General features: G+C 43.0%; 1 protein-coding gene across 3 annotated transcripts in view; it reads right to left on the bottom strand.

The window, feature by feature from the left end:
• Positions 1–2,401: 2,401 nt before the first annotated feature.
• The window catches only part of pde4bb (phosphodiesterase 4B, cAMP-specific b), a 58,157-nt gene continuing 42,036 nt past the window's right edge, over positions 2,402–18,522 (bottom strand). The window contains exons 8-17 of one of the 3 annotated variants that reach the window (XM_058394664.1): positions 13,451–13,563; positions 7,001–7,094; positions 5,959–6,143; positions 5,687–5,785; positions 5,419–5,583; positions 5,093–5,192; positions 4,592–4,746; positions 4,372–4,494; positions 4,096–4,278; positions 2,402–3,994 (exon numbers count right to left, since the gene is read on the bottom strand). In XM_058394664.1, coding sequence (XP_058250647.1) covers positions 3,713–3,994; positions 4,096–4,278; positions 4,372–4,494; positions 4,592–4,746; positions 5,093–5,192; positions 5,419–5,583; positions 5,687–5,785; positions 5,959–6,143; positions 7,001–7,094; positions 13,451–13,563 — 1,499 coding nt within the window. In that variant the 3' untranslated portion in view covers positions 2,402–3,712. The remainder of the gene's footprint in view (positions 3,995–4,095; positions 4,279–4,371; positions 4,495–4,591; positions 4,747–5,092; positions 5,193–5,418; positions 5,584–5,686; positions 5,786–5,958; positions 6,144–7,000; positions 7,095–13,450; positions 13,564–18,522) is intronic. The other 2 variants (XM_058394665.1, XM_058394666.1) reach the window with 2 other exon arrangements.

The raw sequence follows: 18,522 nt of genomic DNA on the forward strand, positions 1-18,522 counted from the left end.
CAGACAGACAGACAGACAGATAGATAGATAGATAGATAGATAGATAGATAGATAGATAGATAGATACTGTATATAGAACAGCATGTGGAGGTTGTATTTATGGCATATAACACCTAATGAAGAATCTAGCAGCAGCTTATTTCTCTAATCATGCAGCAATTTCCCAAACTAGGTGATTTTAATTAGAATCATTACACAGAGTGTTTATTATCCACACGTTTAAAAACGTCAGCAACGTTCCTGTTCTCCTGAACCTCCAACCTCTCCTCATCCTCACGCTGTCTCTTTCCTCAGAAACACCACAGATCACCATGTCCCCAGGAAACCTTCACCTTCTAAACCCCTCTCTCCTGAAGATCAGAAAACGTCAGGAAAACTTCAAGTTCACACACACACACACACACACACACACCGATTCTTGCATAAGAATGTTTACTACAATTTTTGTCATTTTAGTGTTGCTTCAGCAGTCTCTGTGTGAAAGGTAGAAGATCTTTAGGAGTGCAGATAAGATTGTTGCGGAAAATGTGAACCTGCTGCGCATACACACACACATGAAAAACACTATTATTCCACAACAACAGCAGCATTCGATGAAGTTCTGAGTGAAAGACGTCAGCGCAGCGACGTGAAGTGAGGTGGGTGTTTAGCATAAACGCACAGGAGTGTTTTGATTGTGCAGATTTTCCACCTGATGCACCGCTCAGACTTCTCCCTTTCACACTGAACTGCTGTGACTCAAAACCTTCAGGCTGGGATTCAAACTCACAACCTTCTGGTCCATCACTGCCACCACACATTAGCAGCTAGCTTCTTTTTCCACCCATGTCTTTCTTTCTTTCTGTCAGTAAACCTCCATGTCTCAGGACTCGTGTTGTCTCTCCCTGGCCTTCAGCATGTCTTCATGTCGGAGCCTTCAGTGTGTTTTGCCGCCTGAATAAATTCTGTGTAACTTCCTCCTGATAAGAGTCTTGGCCCCGAGCCAGCTTTCTGAGGAAGAGATGAAGGAAGCAGGAAGTTTCTTTGTAAGTCGTTTGTATTCAGGTATTATCTCCATCCCTGGCCCGAACCTCGACCTGGCGTCGCTCCCGGACTTTCGGCTTTCCGAGCTCGCTCTTTCCCTGGAAGGTGACGTCAAAGAGCTTCAGCCCTCGCAGCATTCTTCAAAAAATAAACTCCCAGGATTCCTCATGGACGCGCAGTGGAAAACGCTGGCCTTGGAGTGACCGGTGCTTTTAGTAAACACACTGCGTTTCTTCTCAGCACTCACAACCTCACACTTCTCATTAGTGTTTAGAGCCTCTCTCTCTCTCTCTCTCTCTCTCTCTCTCTCTCTCTCTCACACACACACACACACACACACACAAAACAACAACATTTCTAATCCTGACAATCTTCCAGTCAGTGTTTAGGGTTGAAATCTTACAGAAATATTGACCCGCGCTCAGAGAAGAAACTCCGGAGAAAATCAACAACCATGAAATCTTTAACTAAAAAAAGAACTCAGTATTTTTATTAAAGAGCCACGAAATATGACACCTGTCACTTTCTTTCTTTCTTTCTTTCTTTCTTTCTTTCTTTCTTTCTTTCTTTCTTTCTTTCTTTCTTTCTTTGTTTTATTTCTTTCTTTTTTTGTTCTTATCTTTTATCTCTCCCCCTCCCTTCTCTCTCTCTCTCTCTCTCTCTCTCTCTCTCTCTCTCTCTCTATCCCCCTCCCTTCTATCTCTCTCTCTCTCTCTCTGTCTCTCTCTCTCTTCTATCTCTCTCTCTGTCTCTCTCTCTGTCTCACCCTCTCCCTCCCTTCTCTCTCTCTCTCTCTCTCTCTCTCTCTCTGTGTGAGAGGTGTGATGTGGGTCATGTCTCTGCACTCTGGTGAACTGGAGTTAATTAGAGTGAGAGGTCAGTGATGTTATGTGTGATGAGTGAGGTGAGGTCCAGCGTTCCTCAGCATGTTCCTGAGCTCTGTGTTCAGTAGTCAGTGTGACGTGATGGTACACTGATGCTCCAGAGTGATACGGTCCTGTCTGAGCCGGTTCTGCTCCACATCACGCTTCACTGCCCACTCGCATCGGGGTGGAGTGCCACTGTGACATCCAGATCACTATCTTCTGCAGAAAAAATCCAGATGCTGATCTGAACCAGCAGGTTTTTCGACTCGCAAATAATGTGTTCATTTTTATTTAATTAAAAGAGAATCATCCGAATTTGTGTTAGAAATAAATAAATATGTGATATTTTCTTTTTACTAATTTGTTGTCAGAAAACTCCATAAATCCAGAAGGTTCTTATTGAATTTGTTTTTAGTTTGTAGTCTAAACTTTTATTTTGAATATGTGTGAGATATGAATCAAATTTTATTTTATTTCATCAGAAAAAAATCAACAAAAACACCGGAGATTTTCCAAAATGTTGAGGTTTTTAATAAACTCTTTGGCGAGTGACACGAGTACACCATGATGTCACAGTGTGAGACGGTCAGTCACTCGGGGGTTTTTTGTTTTTAATGTGCAGCACACAATAATAAAATAACAATATTCACAAATAATTACACAAACGACACAACATCAGGAAAGAACGTAAAGAACAATGATGATGACATACATTCCACCAGGGAAGTTTCCAAAAGGGTAAATATACTCATTAGCACTGCAATGATATTTTAGTTATTTAAAAAAACCCAGAAATAATAATAATAATAATAATAATAATAATAATAATAATAACAACATACAAAATAAAAAAGTGAGAAGAGAGTTTGACGGATTTTGTGTCGTGTTTAACACAAAAACACGCCGCTGAAGTGTGAAGACGCCGTGGCTGGAAGCGTGCTGCATGCGACCGCATGGCCGACCTGCTGCAGGAGATGAAAACCTGATTTCAGGATGCGTCGCATGTAGCTTTTTTTTTATTTTAACCGCATCCTGTGTGTGTGTGCGGCTCTACTGAGAAACCGGGCGCTCTGACGTCAAGGATGACTGTCAGCTCGTGTTTCTTAAAATCAGCTGCACTGAAGCATGTTTCTTTTTTAGGTGAGATTACCTCAGTTCTGGACGCCACGTCAGCATCTTTTCACGTTTTACAGAATCGTGTTCTTCTCCTAAAGTGGTTTCAGCGTTAAAGTGCTTTCAAACTGGGATTCATTCGCTTCTATTTACAAATACACACATGTACCATGTCTTAAAATCAACCCCATCTAAACACAGTGAATACTGTCTCTTCTGAAGAGGCCAACTTCATGAACCTGCAGCTTTCTCTGTTTAAACAATACAGAATAAGATCAAAACACCTCGAGGAAAGCGAGCTCTCTGACTTTCTTTCTTTCGCGGTTTTGTTTGTTTTCGCCAGAAAGAATCCTTCGTGTCGGACGCGTATGCGGGTTCTGCCGTGTTTATTATGGGAACAAATGTTGCAAAATAGTCCAAAAATAAGTCCATACGGTTCATCAGTCAGTAGTTCTCCTTCATAGCATCCTGTGCTGGTGCCGAGTTTAAGCTTCAGGATCTGCTCGGGTTCTGCTTCGGTGCCAGAACCAGCAAAACCACACGAGAACTTTCAAGTCGAGTTCTAACTCCAGCTCTGGATTTGTTAACTTCTACTCGCGCTCTGCGAAAAGCACCTCTGGACCGGTCGAGTCCGCAAAATTGCTTCTTCGTTAAAAGGAGCTTCATGGAATAAACCAACATGGCTGACCGAACGCCAACGGTGTGAGCTGTTACGTCTCCGCTGGCGAGGAAGCAGAAGCTAGGTCCATGTCACCAATTTCTGAAGAACCTTCATGGTGAATATTATCCCCGTCTTCACTTTCCAAAGTCAGTTCAAACTGGAACTTGTCTGTTCCGCCTTCGTAGAAGGGAGGAGATGGACTCTGAGGAATCATGCTATGGTACCAGTTCCTGTTCTCCTCCAGAGTGTCTAGGATGTCCTGGGCGTCCGGGTGCACCAGATCCGCCCAGGTCTCCCACAGAGGGTGCACGATGTAGTCGATGAATCCCACCTGGAGGACGATCAGAACTCAGTCAGTACACAGAGGAAAGAGAAACTAAAGGCCTTGCAGAACTTGAAAGACGTCCTGAAGATCATGTGCTTGACTCCTACCTGAGATTTCTCAACAGAAGCGGTGTGTTTGTCACACATGGGGCTGATCTCCATGCCGCGCTCTCTCTCTCTGTCACCCTGGTGGAAGAACTCATCCATGATGCGGTCTGTCCACTGCCGGTAAAGATCCAGTGGCTTGGTGGGGTTGCTGAGGTCAGCACAGTGAACCATATTGCGCAGGACCTGAGGAAATCACAAAGGTTAGTTAGCGTGAGCCTCTTCCAGAACGATCCTTTCATGCACAAACGGACTTCCTGGAGTTCCACGAGCTCTCACCTGTATCCTGTCCGTGTAGTTGTCCAACATCAACACGCCTGAACTGGTCACTTTCTTGGTCTCCACCATGGTCTTCAGATCCGCCAGCAAGCTCATGTGTTTGGACATATCTGTCGCTAGCACCTAATGGAAGGAAACAGAGCCACGTTAGCTGAGAGACTCGAGAAAAGGAAGAAAGAAAACTGTGGTGTCACCAGGAACAGGATGTTCTTGGACTCACCATATCAATGACCATTCTCCGAAGGCTCTGCCTCTGTTTCTTTGACAGGTTCTGGAAGATGTCGCAGTTTTCCCCTTGTAGGAGCTTAAAGCCCACGGCCAAGTGATGGTTCTCCAGAACAGATTCGTCGTTGTACATGAGTGCCAGTTCCGAGTCTGTGAGTCGAGAGAGGAGTCAGATTTATTTATAATGACCACTGAAGTTCTGCAAAGCATGCTAACAACAAAGAGCCAGGAAATAAATCAAAAGCACAATATCCAATTAAAGATGAAAGACCATATGTAAAGAAGACTAAAGCTCAATAAATAAGAAGACAGAAGGAAAATAAAAGGCATAAACACAAAAACAGCCGGGTGCCTTTACTCCAAAGTCCTACTAGACACGGCTAAACAGCAGCATAGATAAAATAGACACGACATGCCAAACGTTTGGTCTCCATCTGGTTCTAGTTACTCAAACTGCACGCGAAGGGAGGAATGGAAGGGCAGAAAAAGCACTCACTGGTATTAATCAGGAACTGGTTGGAGACCCCCGGGTGGTCCACGTCATGGATTGCTGCGGCAAAGATGGCTGCCAGAATCTCCAAGTCTGTGAAGACCGCCTGCGAAAGGAGAGGGGAAGAAAAGAGAGAAGGTGGAAAGAGAATTAGTGAACTGTGCCGATGTCGTGATAATATCCAAGCCTCGGTTTGTTTAGGTTTCAGCGAGAGAAAACATGCAACTAGGAATGAAAGCCAGACAAAATGCAGTACTTTTGTTGTTTTGGGATTAGTTTTAGACTTCCAAGACGTGTACAAACAGTTTAGGGAATAACGGATGATCCCTCACCTCTAGAGCGGGGGTGGACAGGAGGATGTGTGTGGACTGTGCGACGTCGGCGGCATGCAGACTGTTGTGGTACGCCACGTCCGAGTGGTAGTGGTCCTCCAGGGTCATCATGTAGGTCACAAACGTGTCCATTGGGATCTTGAAGGTTTTCATCAAATCTCTTTCCTGTGGATAATAAAACAGGTCAGTTGGACTCAAACCTCAGATGATTCATTTGGACTTTTCTTTGGATCGACTCCCTAAAGGATACTGCAAGGTTTGCACTGACCTGGAAGATGGCATACATGACGCAGGTGAGCGGGCGCTGATGGGAATGCTCGGCAATCCTGAAGATGTTCAGTCCCCACTTGTTGATGTTTTCCAAGTCCTGGAGAAAAAGAGAAGAACGTTTGCTGTTTAGCAAGTTGTTTGCAGACTCATTATGAAGTTTGAAGTCCAGGTACCCTGAGTACCAAGATAACCACCTATAAGTGAGGACACCAGGAATCAAGAAGACAAGGCTAGGAAACAAGGATGCAAGCAGCAACTGTGTAATCTTACCTTTGCTAGCAGGTCTTCCAGGTCGGTCTTGACTCCAAATCTGGCCACACTGCTGGAGATGCCCGGTCCATGTGTGACCTTCTTCATTCCACTGATTTGAGTCATGAGAGGCTGTTGTTGCTGTTTCCTCTTCCTCTCGCGAGACTTGGGAGGAGGCGAGAGGATCTCCAGCTCGTTCTGTTTGTCTGCGAGGGAGAGGTTTCGATCTGTCAGTTATGCTAATGCACCCCTCGCACGGCACAGTCAATTCATTACTGTTTATGACCTTTTCACTGGCATTCACTACTGTTCACTTACTCTCCCTCAGTCAGGGGGGATTCCCTGACATGAGAAAAAGTGTGTGAGTGTGTGTGTGTGAGTGTGTCCATTTCCATAACTGTCGTACTGCATCATTTCATAACCTTGTTGATTAGCGTAGCACAAGTAAATAACATTGTTACAAATAAAAGCCCGCAGTCTCTCTGAACCCTCCTCGTCCTCGTCACTGATCTGCATTCCAGAACGCATTGCTTTGTTCACAAAACACAAACCTGACGCAGATCCCAAAGCAATGTAGGGAATTACGTTTCTGTCCGAGGAGATTCATGGAAATGTTTCCTGCCTGCTTGCTTTTACAGGTAGCGTAATTTATGTGTTATTGTCTACTTCTTTTCCCCGAATGCTGATAGCGCTGACTTCCTGCTACTGTCATAGATTCACACAGCTTATTATTTATCTCTCTTTGTCTCCACCAGCATGAGAAACTCGTTTGGAATGAAGTCAAAAGCTCGCCTGTCTTTCTTCTCACTCATCTTCCTTGTTCTTGGCAGAGCCTCAGGCCAAAAAAAAACCAATAACAATAAAGCAGGGCTTTGTTGGTTTGAAAGTAGTGGTTAACCACCACGAGGTGTCCTGACGCTGCTACAGCCTTCACCTACATGTGCTTTTCTTCATTCTTCCTCATCATCAGTAAACGAGAACGACTTACAGAACGACTACGTGAAGTGATAAAACCCATTCAGCCATTTCATATTTTTTGAAGAACATGAACGTTGAGACTCACCTAAGAAGGTGTTGGAGATGAACTCGGACACCTGGTTCCCAGAGCGGCTCATTTCCGACAGGTGCGTGAGCTCACGGTTCAACATCCTCTTGAACTGCAAAGTGTGAAAAGATGAAGGTTAGATCCTGAAGCCATGAAGGAGCATACGGCATGGTTACATTCACACACACACACACACACCTTAATGTGACTCCAGGAGACCGAGAGCATGGAGCTGGTCTCCAGCATGCTTACAGCTTCTAGAGGAAGCACTCACAACGCAATAACCCACTAATCTCCGCAAAAAAAATCTCTTCTTTTCATCCTCCGTCTCCGACAAACTGACTCACCCCAGCCTCTTCCTTTCAACTCCTCACTCTCTCTCTCTCTCTCTCTCTCTTTCTCTCTCTCACCCATCTGCCCTTCAACCTTCTCCTGCAGCGCTTGCGTGAGAGACTAAATCCCACTGCTCATGCACAAAAACAGCTGTACAGCAAGCTGGCTGCTGCTGCACTTTTACTGAACCTTGTTGCAACACAACACGACTCGGTGCCCTTTCCTCTGATCTCCAGGGGCAGACGGTTACAAAACAGCTTTCGCCAAACGTATTCGCAGTTTTTTTTTTTTTTTTTTAAAAAGAAAGAAAACATTGCAACATCCCCAGTTAAACAACCAAATGTTAAAAGAGTCAAACGTTGCAGAAACGTTGCAGGAGCGTTGCGTAAAAGTTTCTGACGAAAATGTTCAGTTCCAAACAAAAATGACGCTACAAAGACTTTCAACTTAGAGCACACACACACGCACATACACACACACACACGTCAGAGAGAAAAATCATCCTTCCTTTGTCTGACACCACAGGAGGTAGATTATGTGATTCATGAGGCCAGTAATTCTGACCCTGACATGCCTCAGACAGCGTGTCTCATTGTGAAACACACACACACACACTCGTTTCACACACTCACTACAGCAAAAGTAAAAGTATAAAAGTTTTTATGCGCTGCTGAAATCTCATGCAGTTGGATGTATTTTGTAAATCACTCAGTGTGCAAGAGTTGTTTAACACCTGCACTGACTAAACTAACTAAACTAAACTTAACTAAACTAAAAAGTTGGATAAAAGAGATGCATATCTACGATGCAGAGCGGTTCCTCACCTCAGCCCAGCCTTTAGACACACCAAACTTTCTCGCTTTCTCAGAGCAGCATAGTCCCATAGTGGCATGCACGATGCCTTTCGCTTTTCGACACTCGTTCGCTTTGACACACGCCAGGAAGTATGTGAGACAAAGACCTGGCTGATTCACCTCACTCCATCTAGCCCCGTCTCCTCCCCCCATTCAGGCTCCTCCCCTTATCTCCTCTCCACTCCCCTTCCTACCCTCTCTCTCTCTCTCTCTCTCTCTCTCTCTTCATAGCCTCAGGTAAACACTCGCTGGCTGTCTTAATTCATTTCCTGATTACAACCCCCTCAGTGCCCTGGAGTGAACCGCCGCCATTTCACTTTCAGGCTTTTTAACTCCTCCGTCAGGGTCGGTGGCGGACGTGAGGATTGAACCGTTAAACCTGAAGTGTCCGTGTGTTTAGCCTCGCCCCTGCGACCGGGCTCTGCGTCCGTGATTTCTGATTTCTTATCAGTGTAAATACAGGAACCGGGTCATATACGGGAAAACGCTCTCCTCTGGCCTACTTAGAGCCACACACACACACACACACACATGTGATGGAAGTGTTGTAGCTGTGTGCAGCGGTGGACCACAAGCTGATGAGTTACAGCCTTGAACCCATTAAAGCTCCGCTGTAGCACTGTATCACCTTTTAATGAAAGAAAACACCAAACAAGCAGAAACCTCGTAATCTCTACAGAAATACTGAAACCTCCTTAAATATTATACACAAGCTACTTAATATCCTGGAGGCTCTTTTAATCCAAAAGTAGGATTTAAAATGAAAAAAAGACAAAAATAATGTCTCTTTTTACATTTAAATGAACTTAAATAAAAAAAACCCAAAAATGTCAGAAAGCTGGCAGCAAATCACTACAATCAGTACAAAATTATTAATTTATACAATTTTATTTATTAATTTATTTATTCAGTATTTACTCATTTATTTATTTATTTATTTTCGTACAAGAATTCTGTAAATAGGACTTTGAGGACACTGTTGCTAGGAAATTGGAACATACGGAATCCAAACGTTTAACTAGATCAAATCAGACACATGTTGTTGTTGATCTCTGTCTACGTGTGTGAGGGTCGCCACAGAGGACCAACAGGTTTTACACCGGATGCCCTTCCTGACGCAACCTTCCCATTTTATCCGGGCTTGGGACCAGCACTGCATCCAGTGGCTGGGGTTTGGGCACTGTCTGGGAATCGAACCCGGACCTGCCGCATGTTTGACGAGAAACCTACCACTGAGCCACAAGTGCCAAGAAAATATGTTTGTTGATCTTTCGGCTGCTCCCTACGTGTGTGAGGCATCACCACAGTGGAAACCTACCACTGAGCCACCAGTGCCAATCAACAGACACATACGAGTGAAAGAGCAAATCAGCAAGAAAAACTACACTGCAACTACACATAACTACACATAACTACACTATAACTACACATAACTACACATAACTACACTATAACTACACATAACTACACATAACTACACTGCAACTACACATAACTACACTATAACTACACATAACTACACTATAACTACACATAACTACACATAACTACACATAACTACACTGCAACTACACATAACTACACATAACTACACATAACTACACTATAACTACACATAACTACACATAACTACACATAACTACACTATAACTACACATAACTACACATAACTACACATAACTACACTATAACTACACTATAACTACACATAACTACACTATAACTACACATAACTACACATAACTACACATAACTACACTATAACTACACATAACTACACTATAACTACACATAACTACACATAACTACACATAACTACACATAACTACACTATAACTACACATAACTACACTATAACTACACATAACTACACATAACTACACATAACTACACATAACTACACTATAACTACACATAACTACACTATAACTACACATAACTACACATAACTACACATAACTACACTATAACTACACATAACTACACATAACTACACTATAACTACACATAACTACACATAACTACACTATAACTACACTATAACTACACATAACTACACTATAACTACACTATAACTACACATAACTACACTATAACTACACATAACTACACATAACTACACATAACTACACTATAACTACACATAACTACACATAACTACACTATAACTACACATAACTACACTATAACTACACTATAACTACACTATAACTACACATAACTACACATAACTACACTATAACTACACATAACTACACATAACTACACTATAACTACACTATAACTACACATAACTACACATAACTACACTATAACTACACATAACTACACATAACTACACTATAACTACACTATAACTACACATAACTACACATAACTACACTATAACTACACATAACTACACATAACTACACATAACTACACTATAACTACACATAACTACACATAACTACACATAACTACACTATAACTACACTATAACTACACATAACTACACATAACTACACATAACTACACTATAACTACACATAACTACACATAACTACACTATAACTACACATAACTACACATAACTACACATAACTACACTATAACTACACTATAACTACACATAACTACATATAACTACACATAACTACACATAACTACACTATAACTACACTATAACTACACATAACTACACTATAACTACACATAACTGCACTATAACTACACTATAACTACACTATAACTACACATAACTACACATAACTACACTATAACTACACATAACTACACATAACTACACTATAACTACACATAACTACACATAACTACACTATAACTACACATAACTACACTATAACTACACATAACTACACTATAACTACACATAACTACACATAACTACACATAACTACACTATAACTACACATAACTACACTATAACTACACATAACTACACATAACTACACTATAACTACACATAACTACACTATAACTACACATAACTACACTATAACTACACTATAACTACACTATAACTACACATAACTACACTATAACTACACATAACTACACATAACTACACTATAACTACACTATAACTACACATAACTACACTATAACTACACATAACTACACATAACTACACTATAACTACACTATAACTACACATAACTACACTATAACTACACATAACTACACATAACTACACTATAACTACACTATAACTACACATAACTACACTATAACTACACATAACTACACTATAACTACACATAACTACACTATAACTACACTATAACTACACTATAACTACACATAACTACACTATAACTACACATAACTACACATAACTACACTATAACTACACTATAACTACACATAACTACACTATAACTACACATAACTACACCATAACTATACATAACTACACATAACTACACTATAACTACACATAACTACACTATAACTACACATAACTACACCATAACTACACTATAACTACACATAACTACACTTTTTTTTTCTTAGCGTTTGTCCCGCACACTTAGCAGATCAATCAATCCGCTGTTTGTAGCAGATCAATCGACCCGCGCGATTTGGCACAGGTTTTACGCCGGATGCCCTTCCTGTCGTAACTACTGTTACCACACCATAACTACACCGTAACTACACCGTAACTACACTGTAACTACACTGTAACTACACCGTAACTACACTGTAACTACACCGTAACTACACTGTAACTACACCGTAACTACACCGTAACTACACTGTAACTACACCGTAACTACACCGTAACTACACTGCAACTACACCGTAACTACACCGTAACTACACTGTAACTACACCGTAACTACACTGTAACTACACCATAACTACACTGTAACTACACTGTAACTACACCGTAACTACACTGTAACCACACCATCAGGTTCAGCTCTAGAGGAATTCTGTACAGCGTTAGCTTCACGCTAAACTCTCTCACTGTTTACAACCTGAACAACAGGCCAGAGCAAAAGTTTGTGCCCCCCAATTATTTTAAATCGGAAAAAAGGATGTAGTGCTGGAATTTAATGAAGCTGAGTATAATAAGGGGATTATTCCACTTCCTGCATTCCTTCCTACTTCCTGTGTTACTGAAACATTTCTCACGTCTGCTACTTGCTGACGCCCACGATGGCAGCAGAGAACGGAACCGGTCAGGTCGCCAGTATTAGTATCAGTATTTCCCCACCGAGTCCAGATACTATTAAAGATTTTTTCATTTTTTTTTTTAAAAGAGAGTTGTTTAAATCTTAACATAACATGTTTTGTTACTTCAAAATGTTTACAGTAAAAACCCAATACAATAAACGCTAGGAATTTCAACGTTTCATTGTATTCATTTCGCCTTGAGGGCGTACAAACTTTTACACAGTGCGATTTGAACTGGTTTGACTGGTTAATGCTGGCTGGGAATTACCCACGTTAGGTCAGATGTTAATTGCCGGATTTAGTTGGTGTAATCGAGCGGGAAATAACAAAAAAGGGGCGTGGCTTATGGAAAAAATGCAATTAGCTCATCTGACTCAGGCTTTTAAATAAACAGCACAGTTATTAAAACTAGTTAGATTAGCCAAGGCTAGCATAACACCCGCGAACAAGCTAACCATGACTCACAGCTGTTCTAATTAATAAACGTAATAAAGAACCACCCACTTTCCCAGGAAGAGCTTTGATTGACATGGTGTCAGATTAAACACCGCTAGGGTTGAAACGTATTAACTGACCTGACGATCTGATTGGTTGTGGTTTTTGTTATTCATTAAAACCCGTGTTTATTGTGCAATAATTTAACACATCAAAGATAAGTTACGTGATCATCTCCACCACCACCACCTCCTCCACCTCACTGTGTGTGTGTGTGTGTGTGTGTAAGCATGAATCTGCAGCGTTTTGCCACTCACAAATCTTGCAGTGAACAAACATTAACCCTGAAACCAGATTTCTCACACACACACACACACACACACAGACACATTGTAACACACGCTGGGGCTGAGTTCTGCACTCTGATTGGTGGACCAGTTTTTGATAGCAACAGCTCCTTCACAGGAACGTTTATGTAAAAAAAACATTTATTAAACGTCCCACTGCAATGCTAATCTTTATATAATCTTATTTTCCCACAATGCCATGCGGAACAAGGATGTAGTCAGAGTTTAAACCTAACTGTACTCATAGAACCCTTAGCGTAGCGTCGTCATGGACAATTAGCAATCAGATGTGTGTGCGTGTGTGTGTGTGTGTTCACCTTGTTGGAGGCCATGTCGCTGACAGAGCGGTGTGTCTGGATGGTCTCTAACTGGTCCAGGCACCAGTCCAACTCCTCCATGGTCTCCAACGCCAACTTCTGATATGACTCATCTGCGAGAGAGAGAGAGAGAGAGAGAGACAGACAGACAGAGAAAGATAGAGAGAGAGAGGAGACAGTGAGAGAGAGATAGAGAGAGAGATAGAGAGAGAGAGAGAGAGAGAGAGAGGAGACAGTGAGAGAGAGAGAGATAGAGAGAGAGAGAGAGAGAGAGAGAGAGAGAGAGATGTGGAGTCAGTAATCAAACTTCTCATGGATCAGGTTCACCCTGCTCTCCAGTGTGTCCTTGTGATCCAGTCCCTTTACCAGGAACACACACTACATGATGCCACCAGCAGCATGTTTCACAGTGAGGTGATCTTTCTCCTCACACTCAGAGCTGTCCTCAGATCAGCTCGACACCTCAGTCTGCTTTTTATTAACAGTGTGTGTGTGTGTGTGTGTGTGTGTGTGTGTGCGTGTGTGTGTGTGGTGGCTTGAGGACTTGTGAAGTGCAGAGATGATAAGCCTGAGGCCTGGTGTAAGATCTCAGCTCTGTAACTTTCCCCTCTTTAGTCTGAGAGAAGTAACGAGTGATGACAGTAACCAAAGCCCACTCTGTGAAGTAACTCACAGTAGCAGGTCTGCAGCCAAAGCAAACCACACCCACTTCCTGTGTTTGGAGCTCAGACACAGCGAGATTACTAACACCATGTTGCTGCTAATGCCTTCAGGAGAAACTCTGAACATCTGATCACCACTGAACATCTGAACATCTGAATATCACTGAACATCTGTACATCTAAACATCTGAACATCACTGAACATCTGTACATCTAAACATCTGAACATCACTGAACATCTGTACATCTAAACATCTGAACATCACTGAACATCTGTACATCTAAACATCTGAACATCACTGAACATCTGAACAGCACTGAACATCTGTACATCTGAATATCACTGAACATCTGAACATCACTGAACATCTAAACATCTGAACATCTGTACATCTAAACATCTGAACATCACTGAACATCTGAACATCTAAACATCTGAACATCACTGAACATCTGTACATCTAAACATCTGAAGATCACTGAACATCTGTACATCTAAACATCTGAACATCTCTGAACATCTGTACATCTAAACATCTGAACATCACTGAACATCTGAACATCTGTACATCTAAACATCACTGAACATCACTAAATATCTAAACATCACTGAACATCTGTACATCTAAACATCTGAACATCACTGAACATCTGAACATCACTGAACATCTGAACAACTGTACATCTAAACATCTGAACATCACTGAACATCACTAAATATCTAAACATCACTGAACATCTGAACATCTGTACATCTAAACATCTGAACATCACTGAACATCTGAACATCACTAAATATCTAGACATCACTGAACATCTGTACATCTAAACATCTGAACATCACTGAACATCTGAACATCACTAAATATCTAGACATCACTGAACATCTGAACATCTGTACATCTAAACATCTGAACATCACCAAACATCACTAAATATCTAGACATCACTGAACATCTGTACATCTAAACATCTGAACATCACCAAACATCACTAAATATCTAGACATCACTGAACATCTGAACATCTGTACATCTAAACATCTGAACATCACTAAATATCTAGACATCACTGAACATCTGAACATCTGTACATCTAAACATCTGAACATCACTAAATATCTAGACATCACTGAACATCTGAACATCTGTACATCTAAACATCTGAACATCACTAAATATCTAGACATCACTGAACATCTGAACATCTGTACATCTAAACATCTGAACATCACTGAACATCACTGGCTTCCTGTCTCACACATCTGACCAAACAATGACTGACCAAAGCCATGAAATAAAGTCATACCAGGTCTCAGTGACCTCACTCTGTAGTGACGGGTCACTCAGATCCTCCACACACACACACACACACACACACAGACAGTTTGTAACTTTAACAAAGAAGGATGAAGATCTGCATGCATTTGAGTCGTTTGATCAGACAATAAAGCCGACACCCCTCAGTGTGACCGTGTGACTGAAGACTGGACATTAATGATGTGTCACATGATCACAGCGTGCAGTCTCCAGATGTTCAGATCAGAGAGCAGCTGTAAAGTGGAGGAGAAGGTTTCCATTAAACACGCTGACGTCTGGAGCTTCATACACTCAGCGGTACAGAGCACGCCACATGTGCAGCTCATTTAAATCTGTGTGTGTGTGTGTGTGTGTGTGTGTGGGGATCTGAAATCTGGCATGGATACACACGAATACCGCCGTCAGCATGTCACCGCTGCGGGAGTGTAAGCGTGGGGTAAAGTCCAGCCGCGGCGTCACTCAGACTAAACAAGAGCGGAAATGAGCGGGAGTTTCAGGATTAGTGACGCGATCACGACGCTGGACCTGACTCTGGACCTGGTTCCTAAAGCTCAGGGGTCAGGTGTTCACTGGGCATGCTCAGTGTGATGTCATCATGTTTCATTCTGGCCTTTTGGGGAAACTCGCAGCCTTTTCCAAATGACTCTGGAGTTAGCATGACCCTGACACATTAGCGTCAGTTAAAGACTGCGGTAAAACTGTCGATTCCTCAGATCGTGCGGTCCGACTTTTCTTCAGTTCCCTCTCAGACCTTTAACTGGACAGAAGAACACAGACTATAGAAACGTTAGAAAGAGAAGGAAGACGCGATTGGTCTGTGTGTGTGTGTAAAGTTAGCATGGCTCTTTATTTCTTTTTTAGCGTCTCGCACACGGCTAGTGCTTTAAAAGAAACCGTGATGTGCGTTTGCGCTACTGATGAATGGAATCACAAGCTGGAACTAACGAGACGTTTCCTGATGTCGCCTCCTCCATGACTCCCATGACGCACTTCAGCGCTCTGCACCGCTGTTTTCACGTCAACGTCTAGGAGCTGGTCCAGATCCACACAAGCCCACAGTGAGGAGTTTCCCAGCATCCTCTCTGAGCCACACAACCGGCTCTGTGATCAGCACCGCAACCTCCTCCCCCCATACCCCCACCCCCCCGTCCGGCTTCACACTGCTCCTCTGTCCGCTCGCTCCACTGATACATGAGCCAAGCTTTTCCTGAATCTGCCCGTAAAGGCACCGAAGGAGCTGCGGCTCGATCTGAAGGCTAGTCCCGGAGCGTTAACTCGCTGCAGCTGTTTAATCCTCGGGGCCAATCGCGTGTCTGCATGCCAGCGGACACCTTTGAAGCGTGCGCCTCTCTGATGAGGCCGTGAGGACACGGGAACCGGCGGCGTGGAAAGGGGAGCAGGAAATCGATGCGTCATCGTAACCATAACAACCGTACGATTACACAAATGATTCAGGGCCACGCCCTCTTGTGTTCAGACAGCTGCAGATTCATCGTTTAGCAGCTAATACTCAGATAAATAAAACCAGGTCATTAGAGTGAAGCGTTCTACAGACGACCTGACATTTTAAATCATAAAAACCGAACAAATGTCTGACTCTGATTCTCAACACAGCCTGTAAAGTGTAGTCTAGTCAAGGCTCCGCCCCCTTCTGTGATTGGTCCACTCCATTCGTTTGCTGCGGCTTGTGCCTCGTCGCTGATGTTTCAGATATTCCTGAGCCTTGACCTTCCTGATTTCCACTACGTTAGCAAAAAACTCTGTTTTATACTCGTGTAGCGCTAACCTGTCTCTACTCGCTTTCCTTCATGATTAGCAATGCTAACACTTTGTCGCAGTCCCACGGAACAGCCCTACACCTGGATGTATTTTACTGTGTACATGTGTCATGCTAACCGCATCTGCTGGTCTAGTGTGGGTTCTGGATTAGCGTTATGCTAACATCTGGCTGACTTGAGGCTTAGCGTCTCATTGTTCAAATGCTAATAATCCTGTTAGCAGCTTCCGTCTGTTTAACGTTACACAGTGTTATGGAATGTGAACTTCTCATTGTTCACACAAACCCTCAGGTCACTGTGTGTGTGTGTGTGTGTGTGTGAGTGTGTGTGTGTGTGTGTGTGAGTGTGTGAGTGTGTGTGTATGTGTGTGAAAGGACAGAGAAACACTGAGATTCTGGATATGACACATTTAAGTGAGATTTGTTATGGAGATCAGACTGTGAAGATCAGACTCGAGATCTGATGCATCATGCCCTCTGACCTGCTGCACCACTGTGACATGTTTATTATCAGTGTGTGCAAGAAAATGTGTGTTAATAGAGCTGTTACAGGTGCAGGTGCAGATGGTGGTGCAGCTGCAGATGAAGCTGTATATGGTGGTGCAGATGGTGGTGCAAATGAAGGTGCATATGGTGGTGCAGATGATGGTGCATATGGTGGTGCAGATGGTGGTGCAGGTGCAGATGATGATGCATATGGTGGTGCAGGTGGTGGTGCAGGTGCAGATGGTGGTGCAGGTGCAGATCGTGGTGTAGATGGTGGCGCAGGTGCAGATGGTGGTATAGGTGCAGATGGTGGCGTAGATGGTGGTGCAGATGCAGATGGTGGTGCAGGTGCAGATGATGGTGTAGGTGTAGATGGTGGTGTAGGTGCAGATGGTGGTGCAGGTGCAGATGGTGGTGTAGATTGTGGTGCCGGTACAGATGGTGGTGCAGGTGCAGATGATGGTGTAGGTGTAGATGGTGGTGTAGGTGCAGATGGTGGTGCAGGTGCAGATGGTGGTGTAGATTGTGGTGCCGGTACAGATGGTGGTGCAGGTGCAGATGATGGTGTAGATGGTGGTGCAGATGCAGATGGTGGTGTAGATGGTGATGCAGATGGTGGTGCAGGTGCAGATGGTGGTGCAGGTGCAGATGGTGGTGCAGATTGTGGTGCAGGTGCAGATGGTGGTGTAGATGGTGGTGCAGGTGGGTGGTGCAGATGAAGATGATGGTGTAGATGGTGGTGCAGCTGCAGATGATGGTGCATATGGTGGTGCAGGTGGTGGTGTAGATGGTGGTGCAGCTGCAGATGGTGCATATGGTGGTGCAGGT

Source organism: Hemibagrus wyckioides, linkage group LG07 (assembly GCF_019097595.1).
Source record: "Hemibagrus wyckioides isolate EC202008001 linkage group LG07, SWU_Hwy_1.0, whole genome shotgun sequence".
Classification (NCBI taxonomy): Eukaryota; Metazoa; Chordata; class Actinopteri; order Siluriformes; family Bagridae; genus Hemibagrus; species Hemibagrus wyckioides.